General features: G+C 51.7%; 8 protein-coding genes across 8 annotated transcripts; 4 read left to right on the plus strand and 4 right to left on the minus strand.

Annotated features, from left to right (window-relative positions):
- Nucleotides 1–983: 983 nt before the first annotated feature.
- CORC01_11837 (uncharacterized protein) lies at nucleotides 984–1,872 on the plus strand (the record flags this gene model as incomplete). The annotated part of the gene is made up of 3 exons (XM_022623459.1): nucleotides 984–1,175; nucleotides 1,341–1,600; nucleotides 1,722–1,872. The coding sequence occupies 3 exons, from the start codon at nucleotides 984–986 to the stop codon at nucleotides 1,870–1,872; spliced, it is 603 nt and encodes a 200-aa protein (XP_022469999.1).
- Nucleotides 1,873–2,859: 987 nt separating this feature from the next.
- Nucleotides 2,860–4,430, minus strand: CORC01_11838 (uncharacterized protein; the record flags this gene model as incomplete). Its single annotated transcript, XM_022623460.1, has 2 exons — nucleotides 2,860–4,007; nucleotides 4,409–4,430. 2 exons carry the CDS (start codon nucleotides 4,428–4,430, stop codon nucleotides 2,860–2,862), a joined length of 1,170 nt encoding a protein of 389 aa, XP_022470000.1.
- A 656-nt stretch (nucleotides 4,431–5,086) lies between these two features.
- CORC01_11839 (uncharacterized protein) lies at nucleotides 5,087–6,530 on the minus strand (the record flags this gene model as incomplete). The annotated part of the gene is made up of 2 exons (XM_022623461.1): nucleotides 5,087–6,361; nucleotides 6,429–6,530. 2 exons carry the CDS (start codon nucleotides 6,528–6,530, stop codon nucleotides 5,087–5,089), a joined length of 1,377 nt encoding a protein of 458 aa, XP_022470001.1.
- A 1,975-nt stretch (nucleotides 6,531–8,505) lies between these two features.
- On the plus strand, nucleotides 8,506–9,876 carry CORC01_11840 (uncharacterized protein; the record flags this gene model as incomplete). The annotated part of the gene is made up of 1 exon (XM_022623462.1): nucleotides 8,506–9,876. One exon carries the CDS (start codon nucleotides 8,506–8,508, stop codon nucleotides 9,874–9,876), a length of 1,371 nt encoding a protein of 456 aa, XP_022470002.1.
- Nucleotides 9,877–11,583: 1,707 nt separating this feature from the next.
- On the plus strand, nucleotides 11,584–13,746 carry CORC01_11841 (HET domain-containing protein; the record flags this gene model as incomplete). The annotated part of the gene is made up of 1 exon (XM_022623463.1): nucleotides 11,584–13,746. The coding sequence occupies one exon, from the start codon at nucleotides 11,584–11,586 to the stop codon at nucleotides 13,744–13,746; it is 2,163 nt and encodes a 720-aa protein (XP_022470003.1).
- Nucleotides 13,747–13,954: 208 nt separating this feature from the next.
- Nucleotides 13,955–15,121, minus strand: CORC01_11842 (uncharacterized protein; the record flags this gene model as incomplete). Its single annotated transcript, XM_022623464.1, has 1 exon — nucleotides 13,955–15,121. The coding sequence occupies one exon, from the start codon at nucleotides 15,119–15,121 to the stop codon at nucleotides 13,955–13,957; it is 1,167 nt and encodes a 388-aa protein (XP_022470004.1).
- A 3,167-nt stretch (nucleotides 15,122–18,288) lies between these two features.
- On the plus strand, nucleotides 18,289–19,221 carry CORC01_11843 (uncharacterized protein; the record flags this gene model as incomplete). The annotated part of the gene is made up of 1 exon (XM_022623465.1): nucleotides 18,289–19,221. One exon carries the CDS (start codon nucleotides 18,289–18,291, stop codon nucleotides 19,219–19,221), a length of 933 nt encoding a protein of 310 aa, XP_022470005.1.
- A 2,158-nt stretch (nucleotides 19,222–21,379) lies between these two features.
- Nucleotides 21,380–24,066, minus strand: CORC01_11844 (kelch repeat protein; the record flags this gene model as incomplete). The annotated part of the gene is made up of 5 exons (XM_022623466.1): nucleotides 21,380–21,966; nucleotides 22,016–23,030; nucleotides 23,082–23,749; nucleotides 23,797–23,892; nucleotides 23,943–24,066. The coding sequence occupies 5 exons, from the start codon at nucleotides 24,064–24,066 to the stop codon at nucleotides 21,380–21,382; spliced, it is 2,490 nt and encodes an 829-aa protein (XP_022470006.1).
- Nucleotides 24,067–24,541: the final 475 nt, after the last annotated feature.

Genomic DNA, 24,541 nt, shown 5'->3' on the forward strand with positions numbered 1-24,541 from the left:
ATACGTAGTAATCGTTCGTTCAGAATCGAATTCGTTTCGACTCGATAGTGCTCATTTGCCTCTGGGGTCTGTGTCAGCCTGCATCGATTACAGCATATCGATAGGGCCGTCCCCTGAAGACTACCTTAAATCCCGGTCCATTGATCGACGAGCGTATGCTTGGTGCGGTGTCTGGGCTTCTTGCACTGCCGCGATGACTGGGGTCTTGTGGAAGGGACTGAGAGGAGCATAAACCAGGAACCATCTTTGATAGAACCAATCAGATCTCGTAGGGGGCGGCAGAGGCCCCTGCATTTGGGAATGACGGTGGTTTATGCATCGATGCATCCCTTTTTTTTGTTCCCCCCAGTGCGTTTCCTGTCCGTCGATCATCCGTCATTCAGTCTACTTCAGCGTGCGCGCGACCGAGCGTCGTTCAGCCGATGAGGGGATCAGACTCCCTGCTCTTTCTCCAGGCATTGTCATTGCGCTGCCGGCAGCAGTCTTCTGTCTCTCTGCCTTTTATTTTTTTTATTTTTTTATTTTGTGTGGCGCAGACCTGCAGTGTGCAAATCTTGATCAAATCTCTTGGGTTGGGGCCGTTGTCATGCAAGACCACGGACTGGGCGTGTTTGAAGGAGGGAGTGAACACCTCCTTTATTACGTCGGCAGCTGAAGCAAGTATGGGTATAAGGGGAAACGGACGTCCCCCCCCCAATGCGCGTGTCGATGGCCTGTTTCTCTGTTTTCTGGTTTGATGCATCCTATTTACGTCCATTCACCTTCGTTTGTGTCTGTTTTCGGCTGCTTCGATATTCCACAGTGTTTACTACCTACAACTACTTAGTTTACAAAGAAGCACCAAAGTGAAGCTATTCCGAATACCTGGAATCCCCACCTCCGTCCAAATTCACCAAGGATATAAACACGGCAGATCAATCTTGTCCCGAAGATAGGAAATTAGAAAACCAAACTCGGCGCTGGGAAAGTAAGCAACGACGAAAATGAAGGGCACCAACAACATCAGAGGCCTCATGGGCAAGGGCGCTCCGCCGACGCCAATGTTCTTCTCCATCGTCCGCGTCGTCATCCTAGTCCTCTCACTCGCCGTCGTCGCTGCGTGCGGATATTGCCTGTCGCTGCTCGGCGCCTATTCGAGTAGCTACACCGGACCGCCGGGCTTCATGCTCTTTGTCGTATGTTTTCACCACCTCGGGACCCCCCTTTTTTTCCCTTCCTCTTCAAATCACCAAATAGAGTACAAAAGTCACTTTACGCCAATTCTATGAACAGCGTTTTCATGGCGTTCAAGGAGCCACAGCAAGTAGCACATTTACTGACACAACATGTACTCGCATTAGTCTCTCTTCACCCTCCTCGTTCTAGGCGGCGCCATGATCGTCGAGCGCTTCGCGGCGCACCTCTACTTCCGCATCGCAGTCCTCATCGGCTACGGCACAAACTGCCTCTTTTGGCTGTCGGGCTGGGCGTGGTCCGCGAGCATCGCGGCGTTGTTCTTGGGCGACACGTGCGTTCAGGGGACCTGCTTTGGTCCCACGACGGAGGAGAAGCGGTACGGAGGGAGCATGGCTGGTGCCGCTGCCGTTGGCGCCGTGAACTGGTGAGTTTGAGGCGGTTTTTTTTTTTTATCCCTTTTTTATCGTTTTTGCGTAGTCGCAACCCATAAGCCATTGAGCCTCGAGCGTGCGCCAGAGATTCACTTACTGACGAAGAAATGTTAGGGTTCTGATGACGATTGTTTTGTTCTACTACATCAAGGGATGTCTTTCGGATCCGGACTGCTACGGCGTTTCGACGGGCCATGGCTCGGAGATGGGCAGTATCAAGGCGGAGAGCAAGTCGCGGTCTCGCCCATCCGTCAATGAGCCGTGAGTTGGCGGGTTGCAGATGTGACAAGTGGCAAACTAGTTTATCGGGGTTCGCGAGTCAGATGGGGAAAGAATTATAATAAGGTACTCTTTGCTTGGATCGGATCGGGACTTGGTTATGAATGGAGTTTTTCGGTTTACATGAGGAAATGACACGGCCACTGCTGTCTCTTGGTTGCTAGTCAGGCTTTCAAATGTCTCGATAGAGGGGTATCATATGGGTTTTTGATGGTTTTGATGAGAGATACCACTGGCTATCATTAGTAGCTAATCTTATTTACGTGAACTGCCCGCATGACTGCACCCGCCTTCCTTCCTTCCTTCGTTGATGCCTTTTGCCTGCCTTTGGCCTGCCTTTTCAATTAAGAGTTCTTTCCAAAAAGAAATTCGGCAGGAGCACCCATGTTGTCATAACAAACTACTACACATTACATACATCTAGCCTTCGCCCGTATATCGATGACTCCCTCGTCAGGCTGCCGGAAGGCTCCTCCTACATGACAGGCAAGTATGTTGACGTTGGGCTCTCTTTCTGTCTTTCTCTCTTTTACACGGAGCCTATGACGATGTCGCTGCAAGGGCATTGGCAACCTCCCTGACGTGAATCACGTTCTTCGACAACCGAAAAGGCGGACTTTTCTGCTGAGAAGATCCTGAAGGAGACAAAAGGCAAAGTCCAAGCCAGGCATGTTCTTCGTATCACCGAGGGTAAGGTCATGTACGTGCTCTTGAAGCAGTGGAATTAATAATTAAGCTGTGAACAGACCCATCAACGCCTTTGAAATGGCTGTCAAACTCCTGCCTTTTCTCCTCATATACAGTACTCCGCCTCAAAACCGAAAGGAATTTCCCTGCTGATGCAAAACTCGCGAAGAGAGCAAAGCATAACAAGGATCCTCGCAAAACCAAATCACGCAATTCGTTCCTCCATTCGCTCCTAATCCAACAGCACCTCCCCAACGACATCTGCCCCCTCTCCTCCCCTCAAAAATCACTTTCTTTGCGCAGGCAGCTTCCTCTTCAACGGAGCCATCATAGGCGTCCCGGGCATCGAAGCAGCCTCACCCGCATTCTCACCCCTCGGCACATCCTGGAAAAAGTCCAACGCGTCAATACGATAGTCCGCCGCGACAGCCTCCCTCACCACCAGGGGCAAATCCTCCCAAGCGCTGGCGTCAACGCCCGCGGCGATAGCCTTGGCCCGCCAGTACCGGCACTCCGCTTTCGTGTGGCATATGTCCTCGGCGCGCATCACGGCCGCCCTGTCACGACGGTTCCGGCTCCGTAGCGCGGCGACGTTGTTGCGGTCCTTGAGGTTCCTGAGGCGCGCGGCCGCCAGGGTGTTGTTGTACTCCACCGCCTCGGCTCGTGCGGGGCCTTCGGGGACGGTTGGGTCGATTTTGATGTAGGAGCCGAGGACGGGCGGGGGCGGGAGGTGCGCGATTTCGGTTGGGACCGGGGCGGCGCGGATTTTGTAGATTTTTGCGAGGGACGAGGAGGCGGTGCGGGTTGTGTTCTTCACGCGGGGGGAAGGGGGCGGGAGGGTGGTTTGTTTGGCGGTGGTGAAGATTTGTTGGATCTCGGATTCACGGCGGGCGCGCTCTTGGGCGGTGGCGGTGGGCGGGATCTGGAGGGACGCGGTGAGGAGGGAGGAAACGGTGCCTGGGAGGGCGTGGGGGCAGAAGAGCTGGAGGTGGTAGGGTGGTTCGACGTCGGGTGTTGTGGAGCGAGGGGGGTTTGCATTACGGAGGGCGCGGGAGCGGAGGCGCTTTGCTGGCGGTGCTTCGGTTTCGTTTTGCGTCTGTTGTTGAGGGGGTTGGATGTAGTCGTTGCTCGTGGTCTGGGGGAAGGGTTGGTTGCTGTACGGCGATTGGTACTCGTTATGGCCGAAGAGAGATATGTTCTGGTTGAATCTGTCCTCAAACATGTACGGATCCCAGTCGGCGTGGACGTCGACGAACTGGCTGTAGGGGCCAGACATGGTGAAGTTTGAGCAGTGTTTGCAATGGTTGTTGAGAGCGGTGAGAGGCGGAGAGGGCCTGGCCTTGACGAAGACAGGGGAAGCAGGACTGCCAGCCGATGACTGATCTTGATGTTTGGCCTGCGTGACTGAATGACGATGCCGCGGTGAGATGACAGCTGAAGAAGCGAAAGGTGTTTGCCGGTCAAGAAATATCCAGATACCGGGTTGACTGACTTTCAGTGAATGCTGGAATGTGTTGAACGAAGTGAATGATGGACCGAAAAGGGGTCGTGATGAGTCGGCAGAGGGGAGGTTTATATGCAAAGCGGCGAGGGTGCTGGGTCGGCCACCTATTCAGAGGCCGCCCATTTGACGATTTTAAGCGAGCAAACAATATGAGATGAATGATCACGCAGGTTTCGAGGACTTAGGCGAGAGATTCTAGCCTTCGCCTAGGTCGACACGTGAGCTGGGTAGTTGAGGCGAAGAAGCAGTGAATCACTGCGCCGGCATTAAGGCGTGAGAGATGATGGGAGCTTTCGAGGCGCATTATGGCAGTTTGCGAATGTTGACTTACGTGAGTACTGGAACTGGCTCATTGATAGCTTGGCTTAATGTTTTCAAACATCAAAACTGCAAACACTGCTTCGAAAAAGGGGTGAGTTGATACATAAATTGAGGAAATAATTTTGAGTGATAAAAGTTGTTAATTTGCAGCATATCGAAGGGTTGTTTAAATGGCCATGTGTAATCATTGGCAATGAACCCTAACAGTTGCGATGATGATTCATCCTGAAACGAGGAGATATTCCATTCACGGTCGTGTACTTCTTGTCTCTCTAGTTTGTGCCTGGTTGACGTCGGCCGACGTTGCGAAAGTGTTCGGCTGCGCCCGGGATATATGGGGCCGACCATGTGTGTGAGCCGGTCTCCGTCCCCCTTTGTCGGGGTGGTGGTGGTGGTGGTGTTGAAATACGGAAATCCTCGTTACAATTTTCAATAGCGCAGACGATGAAGGTGAAATTGAAACTTCATACAATTGTAGTTGTTATCTAGATAAGCCGGTTGAACAGACTCTATTATACCAAGCCAAACGCTCCCACTGGATATTCCCATCGGCCATACTCAGGCTCGATCTATTGTCATGCAATGCACCTCCCGAAAAACGCCGCAAAACATGCCTCTTTGGCTGTCAAGGCTGTGTGAACCTTGCCGAATCTTTTCAACGACCACACCAGAACATGATCCACGACCTCTATAGCTTGCTCTTCTCCACGTCCTCCATCTCTTTGCGGAGATACTCGTTGAATTCGTCGGCGTTGTCGAGGTAAAGGTGGTGACCCGCCTTTGAAACCTCGATAACCTTGGCCGACCCATTTTCCCGTCTCTTCTCGTCGTCGGTGCCGTTGAGCAGCGCCTGAAGCCTGGCTTGCTTCAGCTTCTCCGCCGCCGCGATGCCGCCCTTCTTGTCCATCCAGTCGCTCTCGCCGTACATCATGACGATGGGGATGCCCGTCTCCCTGAGCTTCTCGCCGGTGCTCTTCTCAATGACCTGGCGGCCGACGCCGTCTATCCTGTTGACCATGGGGCTGCGGGCGAAGGCGCCGGGGGCGAGGATGTAGGGCAGGGCGTACTCGCCGCTGCCTCGCTGGCGGAAGATGGAGAAGGCGTAGTCGTGCAGAGCCTGGGACTCTTCCTGGGGCAGGTGGTTGAAGCGGCGGGACGTCCACCCGGAGACGAAGCGGGGGCCGAGGGGGCCGGTGAAGCGGACGATGCTGAAGGGAGAGACGTTTGCGTCCCAGAGCCAGACGAGCCAGCCGGGAAGTGGACGCTTGGGCGCGTTTGGCTTGTTGTTCCGTGACGTGACTGAGTTTCGGTCGTCACTGGTGATCGAATTCTGGTCCTGGCTAAATTCGTTCTGGAGGGTCGACTCTTCGGGCTCGGGCATGGCTGCATTGACCGCGTAGGGGTCCTCGGGGATTCCGACCGGCGAGGCGAGTATGAGCTTCTTGAGGTGGCCCGGGTACTTGAGTGCGTACGCGATGGAGAGGTAGCCGCCGAGGGAGTGGCCAACGAGGGTGAACTTGTCAATGTTGCGCTTCTTCCGCCACTCTTCGAGGGCGTCGATGAACCAGGCCTCGGCCTCGCGGGTCTTGCCCTCCTGGTCCTTGGCGGTGACCTTGAACGGCGGCCTCGTCGAGTTGCCCATGCCGAGCATGTCAAGGGCGTAGAGCTTCCAGCCCTTTGGCCGGGAGAGGGGCTCAAAATTCTTGTAGAAGAAACCGAGGCCTGCGCCGTAGCCGTGGAGGATGACGAGGTTGTTGTCCACTTCCTCGCCGACGCGCTCGATGGAATATTCATTGAGGGCACGATTCTTGCCGGAGAGCTCAACCATTTGCGACTTCCATACTCGCTGTCCAAAGGGGTCTGGTTTGGTAGAGTCTAGGGAAGCGTTCTCGCGTGCTTCTTTGAGGTAAGGGATGTGTGACAGGACGTTGCGTTCGGCCATTTGCGGAGTTACACTTGTCCACTGCGGACTTTTTGTTAGCGACGTTGCCCCCTAAACTAGTTGAACGTGAATTTGTGAATTAGCTTACCCATTGATAGACAGCATCTTTGTATCCCAGAGGGAAGTAGGTGCCCGGGGGACGAGTTGTCGCATTGGGAGCGGCGGGGGGTGCGGTGGCGGCGGCAGCCATGGTTTGGTGGGATCGGCGAGGAACGGAGTCTTCAGAAGATGCTCGGATGCTGGGAGCGGGAGACTTGACGCTTGCAGAGGACGATGTAATTAACGAGGAAGCAAATTTGAGTCGCGACCCGTTCACTACAGAAGAAGCAGTTTGGTGGTGTATCATGCCGGATACTGCTGGGCTTGGTGGCGACGGGGGCAACCGTCTATATACAAGAGTCGCAAAATAAAAGTAGCGTAAGGCGTCAGTCAGTCAGTGTGGCTGCAAGAGGCGGATGTGTGTGTCCGGAGCGCGGATGTTCTGAAACTTGCGACGACTCATCAGTCAGCAAAGAAGCGGAGCGGGGCGACGGAGCGGGATAGATGGATAGATCCAGTAAACGCCGGGTTAGCAATCCTTCCAAGACAAGGCAGGTGCAGTAACGAAAGGAACGGCGACACCGTTGTGAAGGGCGGGTGTCGAGGTACAGTGGTGACGCGAAGATGTGGCAGAGGGGGACGGACAGGAACAAAGATGACGGTGGGCGTGGAATAGCACGAATGGGGTGGGCAAAGCTGCAAAAGGTGGGAGGGGGGGCGAGACAAACCAGGTGCCCCGGCCGGAATGCCAACGGCTCCGTAAAAAACCGACAAGCTTGTTGAGCAGTTGAGTGACAGGGGCGTAGGCAGGCAGGGGTCACTGTGTGAGGACTGAGGAGAATTGGCACGAAGGGGAAAACAACGTGCCCCAGGGACGGGATGCGGATCGGTTCATGGACTTAGCACCCGGAGTTTGGCGGGCTGAAGAGTGGGGCGGCTATTGCATTGAGCCGTGTCGGCGGTAAGAGACCAACAAGCCCCGATTCCCCGCTGGATGGCTGATTTTCCATTGTACATTCGTAGGACGGCCCAGTCATACGCTGCCTTGAAGCTGACAGTCTAATTTCGCTCCAGCACCTTGCGCAATCAAAGGGACGCTTGCTCGATGTAGGCAACATTCTGGATGGGGGCTTGCCAGGGTGGTCAATCATGAAATAGCATCGTGGATTCCTGGCCAGACCATGACTTGATAACTGTAGCATCTAGCGCATGCCATCAATATTCGCATGAGACATGCAGTCAGACCGGGATTGAGATCAGTATGAGAAGAGAAGAAACTCTCCTCTTTAGCTTATCGAATTTGTTTCGACCTTGAGGCTTAAAAACAAATGCATGGACGAGGAAACATTTTTTCTCTGTGATGTCTCCAGTGACCGGGCCATCGAGTTGTTTATGACTCTAGATGTACGGAGTAAGGTACTCTGGTTCTTTCAAAATTATGTGGAAATAATCTCTTTGCTGTCAAGCTAAAGCCGAGCAATCTTGACAGTCTCTGCATATCACTGAGGCTTGCGCAGCTCCTTGGCCTTGGCTGTTCAAGCTGACTGCCTCATGAATCGAGCCCCGTCCATCGTCAAATCCTCATTCTTCAACCGATTTGCATGTGTCGAGCTCTTAGCTCCCAACAGGCCTTATCGCAATCGCAATCTCTTATCGCACTAGTTCCGACACCCCTCGCTCGGGCCTCCCCGCCTGCCCGCCTGTCGCTATGACGTCCCACTGTCCACACCTGCCGCCAGACGGAGCGGAATTTCCACCCCCAGCCAGTTGAAGCACACCGGCCGGCCTGATTGACATCTGACCACTGACAGATTCCACTCCCGCCCTTGCTTCTCGAACACCAGCAGAACGCAGACGCGCAGAAGCTCACATCTCCAAAGGGCAGTGCAGCAAAGCAGCCTTGTTTGCTTGTAGCTCACCCCTTCTGCACCTGCACTCTGTCCACCTGCAGTTTTACACCATCCTACCCCGCCACGACCACCGCGTATGTCTGCAGACCGCTGCTGACTGCGGCTGCCGAGGCCCCTCCACTTCTCAATTCCCCGTCCCGAAGCGACCTGACCGCCGCATTACGACAGAAAAACTTTTCATCCCTCTGAGCGACGACAGGTCTTCCTATCGCAACCATGGCTGACGAGCTTGACTCTCTCGTCAAGGGCGCTCCTCCGCCGGGCAAAGAGCCCAAGGCCGCCGTCGGAACGACCGGCGTTGTCCCCGACTCTGGCAAGCAAGGCGACCCGTTGAGCCATACCCCGAGCTCGCCATCCATGATCTACCTGAACCTCCTGATCCTCGAGGCCTCCCTGCGCGCGCAATACCTCGAGCTTCGCGCCCGCCGCCGCCATCACACATTCTTCTTCACTTTGCTGTCGGCATGGATCAGCGGTTTCGGTTACGCCCTCTTCTTCGCACCGCGCGAGGATGGTCGAGGAGTCGGCGGCTCCGTCTATTGGGGTGTCGAGACATTTGAGAAGATCTGCTTCATGGGAGGCGTCATGACCGCCATACTGGTCTGGGCCACAGGAATATGGGAGCGAGGGATTAGGTGGCCACGCCGCTGGTTCGCCATCTCCAACAGAGGCCTCCGAGGCTTCAACTCTAAGCTGGTTATTATCCGACGACCTTGGTGGGCCGAGTTTCTCTCCACCATTGGCTTCTTCCTGACCTATGGAATTTTCTCCCACACGGCTAGCTCCTCGTACCGCTATGTCGAACCATCCATACTGCGCGAAGTCGAAAAGGAGCTGAGCCTCACTGCGGACAGCCACCCAACACTGCCAGCCCTGATCGAAGACGAAGAAAAGGGAGGCCACGAGGAGGACCTCGCGCCGGGCGGAGACTATGTTAAGCTTCTTCTGCTCGCGAAGCCGTTCACGCCTACATTTAGAGAAAACTGGGAAATCTACCGCACCGAATACTGGGAGAAGGAGAACGAGCGCCGCGCCCTCATCCAGACGAAGCTCGCAGCACGCGACCGCCAGGTGGCCAAGCAGCGATGGGGCATGTTCTGGTGGCTGCCGTGGCACCGCGTCGACCGAGCCGGTCCGCCGCCTGCCCGCCAGCAGAGCCCGGAGAAGACGACGATGCACCCCCGCGCCGCCGCCATCGAGCGCGAGCACAGACGCCGTAGCAGCACCACCAGCGCGCACCGCCGTAGCTCGACGAGCTCGAACCGCAGCCTGACGCCGTCCGTGGCCGCGACCAGTGACGATGGGGATGGTACTATTAGTCGGAAAGCTAGCACCGGTTCTAATGCGTCGGAGAAGCGAAGAAAGAAGACGTTGACAAAGTCGAAGCGTCCCAACATCGAGTCGAGGTCTGTCACGCCCGATATCTCGTCGCCGTTGGCGAGGGAGGGTAGTATCAATCGTGGAGATGGCGGCTCCGGTGCCGAGTCTGTGGCGGGGAGGTCGTTGAGGCACTCTTCGTCCAAGGCTAGTATCAGCTCGTCCATCAATTCTTTTCGGGAGAAGCAGCGGAAGGCTAGCGAGTCGTGATTGCATAGGATTATAATGTACTTTACGAAGCGAAGAAGCGAAGAGATGAGAAACGAACATGCACAAGTGCATTGCTACTCCCACGATTGTCCTCAATTTTTCAATTGCTCGCCTTCCTGAAAGGGCCACCTCTTGAAAGCTGCTTGGGTGAGAATGAGACCTGAGTACATGATTCATCCTGTCTAGCATTACCAATTGCCATCTGTCTGAATCTTATTGTCCAGTCCAGGCGATCTTTTGGGACGAGTCTGCTTGAAATTCCGGAGGCTTGCTCCTTGCTCTGCTACTCGCTCCTTCCATTGAGCAGAGAGTACCCATAGGCCACTGGCCGCGCCACCACCACCACCACCACCACCACGACGTCTTCTGTCTACGGAGCGAGCTCTCAACTTTCCTCCATCTCACACCTCATTTCGGTCTCATCGTCGGCTCCTGGGCTAACCTAATTGTTCACGACGAATCTAGCCACGGTCGCTCCAACTCGTCCCATTTTTCTTAATGAAGACTTTGGCACTGTCCCCATCACTAATATAAGAGGTGAGCCTCAAAATTTCACGGTCAAGAGACAACCGTTGACTGCAGGAGAGAGATTCTTGCTTGACCGTCGCGCTGCGATCGGAAGTACTATCCGTTTCGACATGCACTCTAACAAAAGGTAGGCATCATCTCATTTGTCGAAACTATCACTTACATGTGTCAATGTAACAGATTATTCAATCCGGACTCGAAGGCTCCTTCCTACATGATGGATCGAAGCCGTCTTCCTTCAGCATGGACTCGACGTCGTCTTGCGTCGATATGGACTGGTAAGTGTTCCAGCAGAGCGATCCTCGATTGACTGATAGTGTAATAAAAGAAGTCCGAAGGTGTTCACCTTCGATCCAACACCAAGTAAAGACAACGGCGATTCTTGATTCGGTTCGAATGAGCACTCTGACAATTCATCACCCACGTCGGGTAACCGGGCTGGCCACAATCTAGCACGTTTGCCCAAAGATCCTCGGCTCACTTTTCTTCTTCTCTGACCGAGTCGAGGCTGCTAGGTGAACACTTTTTGTTGTCGTTGAGACAAAGGAGATCTCGCGGAAATCTTCAATTATGGGACCATGGTGTCCTTACGGAGGCAAGAGATGAGACACGAAAATGGCACGCATGCATTGCTAACGCAAATGTTCGTCTCATGTTTCTCAATGCTAACCATTTCGGAAGTGACTTCTCGTCAAGGCTTTCCTGGGCACTTCACGGCGTCAAAAGAATATCCAGGTTTCGACCGCGGGCCCTAAACCAGTTTGCTCATGGTCCGTGGGAGGTAACATTCCTATTGGCCCGGATACTACGGATAGTATCCGTAAGACTCCCGCGCAATTGCGCGGGCACATGGAGCTACAAGTTCTCCGATTGGTTTAAGCTGCCTTGTCTTACACCGACCGTCTTAAAGCACAGCACCTCTGTGCCTTCTTCGTAAACCGCTGTGATTCGCTTCAGACGTATCTGAAAGGAAATTACGAAGCTATGGGAGGCTACCATCGCGAGACATCGGTGATGCCTGCTTCACCCAAGCTTGAAATACTATAGAAATAGCGTCTACGTTCAAGAAAAAGACTCGTGAAGGAAGTTCGTCCTCCATCCCATCTTGCGCTTCAACAGTCTCTGCACCTTCTTCGGCCAACATACACCTTCTGCGGCTAATATAAACGTACCATTATCATGAAATTCATTCATACACAATCTTACGAGTTGCTTGAGTTCGCCGACTACAACCCGCCTCCATTCGCCGTGCTGTCGCACGCATCGAAATTATCTCATCATGGTAGCCAGGTAAACTCTTTTCAATCAAAGTCTGTGCTCTTTGACAGCATCGTTTTGCGGGCTTGTCACAAGGCAGACGCTCACGGCCTGAAATTTCTCTGGGTTGGTACTGTGTGTGTCGACGAGACTTCATCTCTAGAGCTTCAACACGCCGTTAGCTCTTCTTTTCGCCTCCTGCGAGCGGCAACAGTGAGCTTCGTTTATCTTCACGACCTTCCGCCTTACTCTGCTTTACTAGCGGAAACTTGGGGCCGTTGTAGATACTGGACGCGAAGCTGGACACTCCAGGAGCTGGTTGCGCCCTCGAACGTTAAATTTTTCGATGCCGAATGGAACTACCAGGGAGCCAAGTCGTCCCCAGGTCTTCTTAATATGCTTCAAACTGTTACCCGGATCGATAAGAACATCTTAGCAGACAGCGATGCCTTCTCAAAGGTCGCAATCGGAGTCAGACTGTCGTGGGCGGCCGGAAGAGAAGCCACTCGCGCCGAGGACGCGGCGTATTCTTTGGCCGGCATTACTGGGGTTAACATATCCGTCAGATACGGTGAAGGCTTAGATCAGGCCTTCGCTCGCCTTGTGAAGAAGATCATTCATGCCGAAATAGATGGCTCGATCTTTGCCTGGACCAGCAATGATAACCAAGTCGCTCGGGGACTTCTTCCACGATCCGCATCCGAATTCCGCCATCTTACGGATAAACACGAATCTCCTTGGTCACAGAAGCCATTTGCTTTCAACGGCAATGTTCACTTCAGTGGCAAGGGTCTAGTTCTTGACTCCCGGGCATCAACGCAAGACTCATCCCTCATCCTGGAAATCGGTCGGACGCCCGAGAAACAATTCGGCGTACGAATTCAGATGTGGGAGAATCTATTTGTTCGAGTTGATTCGAAAGAAATAGTGCAGGGGTTGGAGCACACACGACCTTGTCGGATCCTGGCAGCCCGCGACATCGATGCCGAGACGTCTCAAAACATTGACAACTCCTCCAAGAAGAGGAAGATATCGAATCAACGCCGAACTCCTCCTAATGAATACTCATTCATCCAGCTTGGATCTCCTCACATCACCTCGGCTTGTCTGTTGCATCACGATGCTTCCAGCTCATGTAGCTACCCTGATGAGACTCTAGACTTAGAGATTCTCAATGTCGATGACGGTGAGGAAGAGGAAGAGGAGGTAGAGGAGGAGGAGGAGGAGGAGGAGGAGGAGGAGGAAGAGAAAACATTCAGCCAGATTGACGTACACGACAGAACTTCCCTAGACACGAATCACCCGTATCAGTCTGAGCGCGAGTGCCTGCTACGCCGTTTCAGCGGACGAGTCCGAAGTTGGGCTCGTTCAGCGACATACATTGCACCGCCCGACAGCCGGAAATTACAAAAAAGGCGCAAGATTGCGGACTCGAAGTCATATTGCGTGAGCGAGGAGTCAGATTTTGAGGACATTGAAGATATCCACAACAACATCCGCATCGGATCCCGCATCGACGGCTATTTCCACCTCGCTTGTCCCTTCTACACGATGAAGCCTGATGAATATCAGCAATGTTTACTCGAATACGATCTGCGATCGATGGAAGATGTTGTGAAACACATCAAAAGACGCCATACAAAGCCGCCATATTGCCCTAAATGCCGGATCATTCTCGGAACACCGGTGGCCAGAGACGAGCATATTCGCAAACAGATTTGTGAAGCTCAATACCCTACTAGAATCGATGGTGTTGATGGAAACCAGCTAAAAAAGATCATGAAAGTAATGATGAATAGGTTCAGTGAGGCGGAGACTTGGACGCGCATTTGTGCGTTGGCTTGTCCTGACACCCCAGCCTGCGTCTCTTCTTACCTCGAAGATGGCCTCGGTCTTGAGGTGTCAAAGGTCCGGGATTATTGGAATAATAAGGGCAGGGAATGCATTGAGGAGTACTTATCTGAGAGAGGGGTTCTACTTCCCGAAGATCAGGATGAAATCGGAGTATTGGAAGCCTTTCATTCCCTGACTATGTTTGATTTGGTGCAGGAAACGGTTACCATCAGTATTAAGAAGTCGAATTAAGAATCGATTCCATTGGTGGGTAGTGTGTACAATGAAAACAAAGAATTTAATCCCACTCGTACTTATAAGTCAAACACACGATAGCCTGATGTTTGAATAATTCGGAACAAGAAGCAGCAACACCAAGAATTTATTCCCATATTTCATCATCAATACATAGATTGAGGCACTCGCTGTCGCGTGATAACCGCCCTCCATGTGCAGCACTCTATGAAGCAAACGGTCTCGATGACGACGTACTGACTTCTACCCCTGAGTTTTCCGTCCCGCCGTCGAAGTCGATGATGTCTTCCATCCCGATCTGACGGCCTGTGTCAGATGGAGGAATTCCATGGGGAGCTCTGTTATCTGTGATATCCATGATAGCTGGGTTCCTGTTATTGCTTTGGCTGGCTGAATTCACTGGGTTGAAACTTTGTGGATCTCCATGCTCCAGAAAACCAGTCGATGTAGAGCTGTAAGGCATATTCGGATCCAAGTTCATCGTGGGAAATAAAAAGGGAACAATGTTGTTATTTCCATTCAGTCCTGATAGCGTAGATCCCAGAACCGTCAAGTGTGCGTCGTTATCCACCGGAATAGATGTGTCGCCCTGTGAATGGAGTGGAACTCGCCTAGATATCTGAGCGCGTTCATGGCGTAGGGTGAGTGACTGGGCGAGAACATCTTCCCAAGGCGGGAGGTATTGAAGCTGAGCCCAGTTCACAAACTCTTCGGTGGTTACATTGCTTCTTGCGATCCTCACAAGAAGACTGAAGGGCTCCCAGATACCTTCGACAACGTACGGTGACTCTGGCCGTGGATGCCCCGCGAAGAAATGGTCCCATACCCAGAACCATTTGTCTTCGTCGCTTAAACCCCGAGGCAGATCGTTTTGCAGTTGACCAAGCTCATCGCCCATGAAGTCCTCGGACCAAGGACGAGATTGACAACTTTCCAGTCGCATGTGTCGGTCGCGGGATGCTGCGTTTTTGAACTTTATCCAGCAAAACGCACAATAAAACTCGGTGATGTAATGGCATCGCTCGATATGCTGTTTCAACCGGTTAAACCCCACGAGTTTATGCTTTTCGACACAGCGATAGTGCGTTATTGGATCCAGCTTGTAGAATGGACACCCCATCAATCGGCGGGCCACGTCTCGACCCCGTTTCGAATCCTGGCCCTTCTCGTCGTAATCGCCATCATCTCCACTCTGGTCGCTGTCTTCAGGACCGTCTGCGGGTGTCTTCGGGTCATCAACAGCTCTCCCCTTCCTCTTTTCCTTAGTTGAGACCTTTCCCTTGGCCTTGTTGTTCGGCTTCTGCTTCTGTATCTTTGTGGAGGGCTTGGCTGTAGGCTGTCTGGCGAGCGAGGATGGAAGCCCAAAAGGCATAGCGAGCGTTTCTAGAACAGTGCCAGCGTAACCACCAAGAACCATCAACAGACAACATAATACTAAGTAGAGGAGTGAGCTACAACGTGGGTAACATGCGGGGAACCATGGGTGTGCTGCAAGACAACTTACAGGACGATTCACACGCTTCAAAAATCCTCTCCGATTTGCTTTGCATGGAGAAGCAGGCGAATTCCAAAGCTTTATCACAATATCTGATTTCATGTAGCTTATGATCTTGGTTGATCTCAGAATGAGTGCGATTACCAGACCATACAGCACTGGGAGGTGTGGTCGAGCAACGGGCGTGGCTGAACTGGTCTTCAGGCCCTATGAGAGCCGTAAGGCGAGGCCTTTGGGCCAAACGAGACCACAGAACAAAGCCATTCAGATAGATTAGAGCGCCAAGGAGAAGAAGTGAGGGAATCAAGAATTTCCCCAAAATACTCTTATTCAACTCCATGATTGCAGGTGCAGATCTCGGTCATTCACACAAGCTGTATCGCATTGATCAGACTCGAATCAGGCTCAGCGGGTCACCAAGAAGCGTAGCCTGTGACAAGTGCACAGAAGTTGAGAGGCGTTCGGTTGGCAAGTATAAGTATGTGTCACGGCTGATTGTTCTCGTATCCCCGTCTTTCTGGCTGGTTCTTGTCCGCCTAGCCGCCTTGCTGCCTTGCCTTTGCAAAACGGCGCGTGGTGGCCACTCTCAACGCCTTTAAACCACTCTTGAACGACAGACTCTAGCAGACTCAAATGTTCTTTTCACATCTGCAAAACCATGGGATCCCCCCAAATTGGACGCTTTGCGCTTTTGTGAGAGCCTGGTTGAAATGCACAACCAATAACAGCAGCTTACGCTCTGGTGTTGCAGCAGGCTCTACAGTCTAAGCCACAAGATTGGCAACACACGTGAGACTAAATGAAGCAAAGTGTAAAAAAGGCACTCTAAACTGACGTGAAATCTGATATCCTTGGGGTCGTGTTTGTTTTGCTGTGATGCGCGAACAATGTGGGAATATTTGTGCATACATTCTATCATTTTCAAAGAGAAATGATCTCGAGACTTATTGTCAAGTGGCAACAAAGCTTCGCAATGGCTGACCTGTCATAAACTGTAGCCATTTACTCACATCAGGTAACCCACTGCTGCCCACTGCCGCCACTGCGATGTTGTGGAAGTAGCTGCTTTTACTAACCTGACTTTCGTCATTAAGATTATAACGGGTGCAGCGGCTCAAGCATCAATTTATAGTTAGATATCTGGCAAAGCCATGCCACAAAAACCTCGATTGAATGATGGAACGCTTTCCCCTCGAAATGCCAGGGCGGATTTAGACAGATTTCTGGTAACACTGAAAGTGCGAGATACTCTGTCATATTTCCGAAACCACCTCCCAAGGCCCAAGAATATCTCAAAAACGCCTTAAAAAGTGCCTGTCAGAGCCCACACCTTGGAGTGGAGAAAAGGGCTGCAATGGCCCGACACCGAAGCTAACTATGGTTACACGGCGTGTTGGAATCGACCACGCCACACACATTGGTTGGCAAGTCCGGGGCACAATACTGGCGATGGCCTGACACAGTTCACGCCTTGCACTAACCATTTTCAGGCGTTCCAAGCTCAATTAGTTAATACTTTATCAATCCAGGCATGGCGCAGCATCTGACAGCTAGCCAAAGATGAGTGACTACTACCCATTGTTAGCTTATCCACCCATCTTAATTAGATTTTTCCTACAAGTAAGGAAGTCTTGAACTCCACTATACTGAGTGCAATTGTTTGCTGGCTTCTTCTAGAATACTTGGGGCCGCCGTGAAGCCTTATGTGAGCACTCCTTGGGGCTGGAGCATGCGTGCTGACGTAGTACGTATATATGTAGTGACTAGTCGGTGTCAAAGTCTCGCAAATGCGCAAATTGGCTTGCACCGCATTCTTAGCGTGCTTTAAGGCTCCCCAAATTTCTCATTCAAAATTCACAATCATCGCCGGATTGCCTGACTGGTTGCCTGACCGGTTGCCTCGTTGAAATGTTGGCAGCAGCCTCACTGAGTAGAACCTGATACCGAAGGTATCGCGATACCTCGAAGCCAAATTCCCCAGCTACCTAAATGACTCGCTGGCAGCACCGATTTGTTTACCCAAAGCCATGGCCTGCTAGAGTCTCAATGGCACCAAAGGGTATCTCTTGTCGGTCAAATCCGATGAAGAATCATCGTATGAATGGAGTCAAGGCACTGAACAGCACGTGCGGATCACCGCGGTCTCCTCGGGCTCTTCGCCCAAAAGATACTTCTCACTTGGAGAGAGATGTAGCCTCAGATTTGAAAGCCGAGAGTGCCGTAATGTCGAGAGGACACAGTCTGCCGACGGCGGATATTTTGGCTAGCAGACGGTTGCAGCATCGGCTACCAATACAACGATCAAGATCGGGGGACGAGCTAAAGCCCAACTCAATGAGAGACAGCAAATATCCTCCATCTGCCTCTCCCGATTCCACGTCTCTGGTTTCGCCCATGGCTGAGGAAGACCTGGCCCCGAATCTTTACACACCAACGCTTCACCTCGCCGACAACACAACTCTCTGGCCAATCGATTTCTGCCCCAATACAGAGAGTCCGCTCAACGGTGACAATGCGAATAGTAGGTGTTGTGTCGTACCTATTCAAGTGATCATTGCTTACGAGCTTCTTTAGGCGACCTAGAAGGTATCTTTTCCTTCGAAAATACAGTGGGTGACGTAGACACTCAGCAAAGTTGGGACATGACTCCTTTAGAGGGGATGACGCCGCAGAGTACTCTATCTAGAACCACCATTAAGACATCTCCTTCGCTGGATTGTGCGCAGGAACTTCAACTGGCATGTTCCACTGACTTTCTTGGTCTTGAGAAGCCAAAAAGTCAGGATGGTCATCCGATGGCAAGACATAATGATTTTGCGTTTCCGAATTCTGGTACTTTTCAGGGGATGGTATTGGGGAACTCAGCGGTATCCAGCCCCGGCTTTGAAGGCAACAGGAGTAAGATTTCAAATTGCGTGGATTTTACTGGGAATGGGAAGGCGTCCTCAAGTTACAAACGCAACTCGGAAAGGTTGGTGTCAGTTGATCAAGCACCAACGAAACGCCAACGAATCACTTTACCGCCGTCTGACCCTTTTTTTCTCATGAATGAGAGCTCCGACGACGACGACGCCACCGTGAAAGGCAAGGCTCGTTACTTCGCTTGTCCCTTCTACAGAAACAATGCCGTACGCCATTCGGCCTGCTTAAGTCTCAGAATGGTTCGGATCCGAGATGTGAAGCAACACCTCCAGAGGCGACACTCGGAGCCTCGCTACTACTGCTCGACTTGCTACAAGAGGTTTGAAACAGAACTGGAGCAGTCTCAACACGTGCAGAGTCAGTCTGCTGTACTGTGCTCCTCGACCGACGAAGAATTCGACTTCGTTCCACCACACGCAAAAGACCTTCTCAAATCCAAGGTTAGCAGGAAGGATACAGCGGAGGAGCAATGGTACACTGTCTGGGACAAGATATTTGAGCCAAAGCCAAGACCTTACCACCCGTACATGGGAACAGTCATAGAAGAAGTCAGCTCTATGCTACAAAAGTTTTGGCAGCACGAAGGAGACCAGATTGTTTCGAGGTTTATGGAAACCCGACAAGTTCAAATGGAGAAAGAAATTAATCTCAAGGATACTCTGAAATACCTGATGGAAGAATCTCATCACATCTTTGGAAGGAAGTTCCGATTTTCACAGGCTGTGGAGAGATCCATTCAGTCTTCAAGCAATGAAGAGCTTTGTGGCCCTAGATATCAAGCTTCGGGGTCCTCACGTGGCGAAGATACGCCAGCTTTATGCACCATGATGACTGGTCTAGACCAGGAGAGCTTCGAATCTCTTTCTCATGATCTGACCTCTCAACATTTTGGAGAGGACGAGGAGGACAACAGAATCTGGAGTGGGATTTACGCAGGAATTAACGCAAAGATTCCTTCTGCTCCTGAAGATATTGACTTTGCAGGCATTGGAACCGGCACAGAGGAATTCAACATCGATTTCACAACATCATTTGGATGTGAATTTGTTGGCTAGGGGGGAAAAGAGGCTTCATGACTCGCGAGAACTTCGTTGCGACTTATTTTGAAGAAGTGTATTCCACTGGGCTCTGAGCATCTTATGAAACTACAAAGAAATGATGTCACTTATGTGTTCAAGAGAGCCTCGGAAAGCACGCTGTACATCTGATTATTTGGCATAAGTCTCAGGGCTTCCGTCATTCTTTTTGTTCTTTATCTCTTACTCGTTAGAGGATGGATATCTTCGATCTGTTTCTTTTCATTTCTATCAAACTCATTATCTCGAATCAAGCACACACTCTTTGCGACGCTCCTAATATAATCATGACGTGGTTTTGGACAGTTCGAATAGATGAATGGCGCTCAATATCACAATGTTGCTTCCAAGTGATGGAATGAAGTGCCATGGTTCAATGATCATCAGTGTCACAAACTCCCGATGAGGGCCGATCTATGTTGAGAGAACAAGTAAGGTTATCAGCTGGCGAGATTGGAAACATGAACAAGACTACGAATGAGTAGTCGATCAACTTTTAGAGATGATTTATAAACTACATCTAGTAACTTCCTTACAGTGTAATTGTCAATGCTTAGATTCAAGTAGAGAACACATAAGTCTATAAGCCTATTTTGAATTTTCTTTTCAAGACTCCTAAATACTTAGCGTTGTACACTGTTCTTATACACCTCATAATATATATAATCGACCAGTGGCTAGGATAGTTAGAACATTTTATAGTTATGATGCCTAATAGATAATAAGAGAGTAGCTTGGTTTAACTTAAATTTCCGGTGCACCGCCACCTGCGAGGGGCCGGGGGGGGGGCCAGGGGCATTGTGAGGTGGTTAATTAATAACTGGAAGTTGGTGGGCAAGTTGTGATGGCATCTTTTTGGCCTGGCGAAAAGGGAGGGGGGAGTGGGTTCCCTGACTTACCACGCAGACATTGCGTAACTGCCAAGATTCCATCCATCGTCTTACGGGGACAAGGCAGATTCATGTCTTCAACCGGCTCTATTCGAAATGATGCTGGTGTTTAGCTTTGCCTTGAGAGAGTGGTTAAGTTGAGCAGCGGCATTTCCGCCTTAATACTACGTAACCTTCGGCCAAAAGCTCAAACAAGGTTGCCGCTATTAAGAAAGGCAAAAGACGTCGTCGATAGATTGGATAGCCGCTCTATTTTATCCTCACCCCAAGACCAGTGACCGCAGCGTGGCTCTTTGGCCGAGCATACACGGAGCCGTTCGGCTCATTTCGAGCAGAGGATGTCACAAAGCTCCATAGTCCGGTAACTGAGATTTAAGTATCTTCTGATGCAGATGTTCTAGGTGGCGGTAACGACATTTTGGCTCTTGAATCACCTCGTGAGAATGCGCGCGAGGGCGCAGGACGCAGTTGATTACAGCGAGCAGTGCGATTGTCCTAGCAACGAAAACGACTGGTCGGTCGTCCAGGTCGCCGCAGCGGTGCTCTTTGCAAGCCCGTTGTTCATGTTCATAGAGACCCTTGTCACTTTCAGTGAGTTGGCTCTTCTCGAGCGATGTCAGAAAGCTATCCACCAAGTCATAACCAGACCCGAAGAGACATGGCACGTCAAGATTGAACTACCCACCAGAGGCCAATGAGCTGACCGTCACACGAGCTCCCAAGATCGGAGAATCCCATTAGAGACCACTCGGCTGTTGGAACCAACATCACATTGGGAATCGCAGTCGTTTCGACCCACCATTTTCGCTATACCCGGTTTCAATGTCACATCGGTAGCATTCAAGTTCGTCTGTGATTCTGGTGCTCTTGTTTGGGCTGGAAATAAAGGCGAAAGATAGCAGAAAATATAGATGGATCCAGTATTCAACATCTAGATCAATTGTGCTTGCTGATTTAGGATACATTGTATGGGATACTTCCAGCAGTGCAACGTCTTCCGAAAACTGTGTCTGAGATGAGAACACTAGTATTTCCGCCCTGATTCTTATTATTCTTGCGACAGAGTACGGCTTTCGCGGTCTTACTTATGTCACAAGCCGTATCATAACCTATCAATTATCACGCCGAGATAGTTCTGTTATCCCAACTGCCTTACCTTAAGTACATGTAGATAGCAAACTTATATTCACTCAAGATTAGAGAAAAAACAAACCAACCCATAACATTGCCTCGTTCGTCGTAGTAGTTTACCTTCTCGAACCAAGATCATCCTCACTCTCGTGGAACATACTCTTCCTCAATGTTGCCGTACCGGCTGGGCTAACAGGCAACATCCTCGCACTGATGTAATCCTCCCCGTCCGAAGCTCCAGTCGGCGGGCTCAGCGGACTCGGGTGTCCGGGCGTTGGAGTCTCCGGCACCGTGTCCGGAACCCCACGGGGCTGCTCCCGGGTAGTTGGACCATCCTGGTCGCCGCCCGATGAAGCAGAACTGACAGTCACCTCGCTGATGTGTCTCAGGTGCCGCGCCTCTTGATCGCTAAGACCAGAGACGTCGGATCCGACACGTCGGGTAGAAGCAGCGGGTGCAGCGTTGCTGATGGGTGGGGACGGCGGACCTGGGTCGGGCGATTGTGCGCGGGTTTGGTACCCGAGCACGCCCGAGGACCGAGAAAGGGACGACGCATTCTCGTTGGAGGAAACGGAAGCATAGTAGGATGATTGGTGTGTTGTTGCGGGGTTGGAGGTGCCACCGTTGCCGAAGTGCGTGTGCTTATTGATGATCTCAATGGGGGTCAGGCCTACGCCGTGAAGTTCTGGCGGCCGCGAAGTATCTGTTCATGATAAGAACTTGGTCAAGTCGAGATATCAAGGGAGTCTTACCTGGCATCTCTGCGATCTGGTTGTCGGCCATCTCGTGATGCACCTGTTGGAGAACAGGCGATGCCGCAGGGGGAGGGGGCGGCGTGCGGACCTCGGCCATATCTTGTGAAGATGCTTCCTCAGTCGTGACAGTAAGCGCCTTGGCCGGTACGCTTGACTGACCCTTGATCCAAGAAATGATTCTAGATCCGTTATCGTCCGTCTGTGTTGCTGTTCCATTGCCGCGTCTGAGTATTCTGCGACGATGCCACAGGCAGAAGCCGACGAGGATGGCAGTGAGAAAGACAAGTCCGAGGACGACGCCGAGAACAGGAGCGAGCCATTTTGGGGTTCCTCCACCGCCATCACCGCCTTCATTGTCTCCGCCGCCTGTGACAGTTGGCCGTCCGGGATCTTTCGCTTCAGTGTACGGATACCATATATTGATCTTCGAGGTGACATATGGTGTTGCGAATATGGATGCTAGCCCCTGGTCAGACCAGCCGGACGGCTCTGGAGTTGTCTTCGTCGCCGAACCCGTCCCGTCACCACCAATTTTGCTACGGACTGCTGTGGGTATGGTGTAATTCGACCATTTCGTTGGGCTGTACCCATCGAGCCATTCTGCACTCGAAAGATTAAAGACCTGCATGATACCTCCGTCCAGGCATGGCGGGAAGCCTTTTCCAGGCATCGCCGTATAGCCGCCAATGACCATCATTTGATCGGGGTACGGCATTACGCATTGATGACCAGCACGAGCGTGGAGAGCAGCCCCCTCGTAAACCTTTGTCCACTGGAACGAAGGAATTGAGAGAACCCAGACGTCGTCGCTGAAGTCTTCTTTGGCGTGGATTCCATCGTAGCCGCCGTAGTAGTAAATATTGAAGCTGGAGTAATCCTGAGCTGGCGCAAGGACAGCGCAGCCTCGAGTAAGAGCAGGAGGTTTCGTTCCGTCAACCTTCTGTTGGTACCACTTATCGCCGGCTACATCGTAAATGTCAATGGTCTCCATGAAAGCAGGACTTTCGCTTGCCTGTGAACAATATTAGATGGGTAGAATATAAATGACAACTGAGGAACTCACACTCTTCACAGCGTCATCAGATTTGTGACTGGAATTGACGTATTCGGGATAGGTTACCCCGCCGAGGACGACGAGAATGCCTTCAGCCCCAACGGGAACCCAGACAACCTCAGGATTTGCCCTGGCCTTGATACTGCTTGGCAATGTCTGATTGGAAAACTTCTCGTACATTTGGGTAGACATGTCGAGAGTAATGAGGGTATTGGAGGCATTGACAGCGTTTAGAGAACGGTTCGTCGTGCCCGAATACATGTCATTCCAAAGAGGCGATCGCATTCCACCGACATACCAGGCCTTGTTTTCGGAGGGAGCACTGGCAGCCCCTCCATGGGCAACATACCTAGTCACGCCGTTGTCTAATGTTCTCTGATCACTTCCATTGTTGAAGGCGGCCTTCTCTGCGCCATACTCGTAGATGCGCCATGCTAGTGCCTTGTCGCCGGGCGGAGGGTCGTATGCGTCCGTCAGTCTGGAGAAAACACCTCCGTACAAGAAGAACTCCGCATCGTTGTAAAGCAGAGCGCCATCGATGGTATTTGGCGCGAAGCTATTGGCGTTGCCACTTCCTCCTGGGGCCTTTGAGTAAGTTTTGATGAGGGAAGTGATGTTTGTGTTTTTGTCAAAAGGCTGGCTGAAGTTTAGCGTGTACATGAGACCAAGAGGGTTGTCTATAGATATTAGAAACCGGTCGAAAGCGATGCGAAGCTGGACTTACCCAGGGTTGATGGGTTCCCAATCGACCCATCCCGGTACGTAGCGGTCCAATACAGACTTCCGCCGTCTAGCCATAGTGTATCGCGAATAACGGCAGCTTCGAACTTGTCAAATATTGCTATCTTGGGGCGATTTGATACTGCAAACCTCTTGGTGCGTACCAGTAACACATGGACGAGCTCACTTGACCCTTCTCAAGATCCCATCCATCATACTGGGCAGTCACGAGGCCCGCGACGGCCACCAACATGGCGGGAATCACACGAACCATTTTTTGATGGCTTTGTGACTTTGCTGATTGGAAAACGCGTGAAAAAGAAATTCAGGCCGCCCGTTGCTGTCTCAGCACATTGCGGCTTGTTGCGGTGCTTCTTTAGGGAACCACGTTGCGTTATCAGGAGCGGTGGCAACTCTTCTCAAGAGTAGTGGAGGTCAAGTGTCAATAAGACCGACTAGTTTGCGGCGGGAATGACTAGTAAAGAGAAGGACACTTGATTTGGAGAGGGGGCTAACTGTGTTAATCTGTGCCTATGACTAAGGGAGGATGCCAATGGAACAGCTCGGCTGATCTCTTTGTTCGAGAGGAAGATGTCAAATGGTTGAGGCGGATAATGGGAGAGCACACACCCACATCGATCGACCCCGCAGCGTCGCCCTTCTCGGTGTACTCAAACAGAAGGACCGGCACAGTGGCAACGAGAACCAGATGGGATAGTACCAACAAGTCTGCAGGAAAACTGATAAAG

Source organism: Colletotrichum orchidophilum (genome assembly GCF_001831195.1).
Source record: "Colletotrichum orchidophilum strain IMI 309357 chromosome Unknown Scaffold_135.1, whole genome shotgun sequence".
NCBI classification, from domain to species: Eukaryota; Fungi; Ascomycota; class Sordariomycetes; order Glomerellales; family Glomerellaceae; genus Colletotrichum; species Colletotrichum orchidophilum.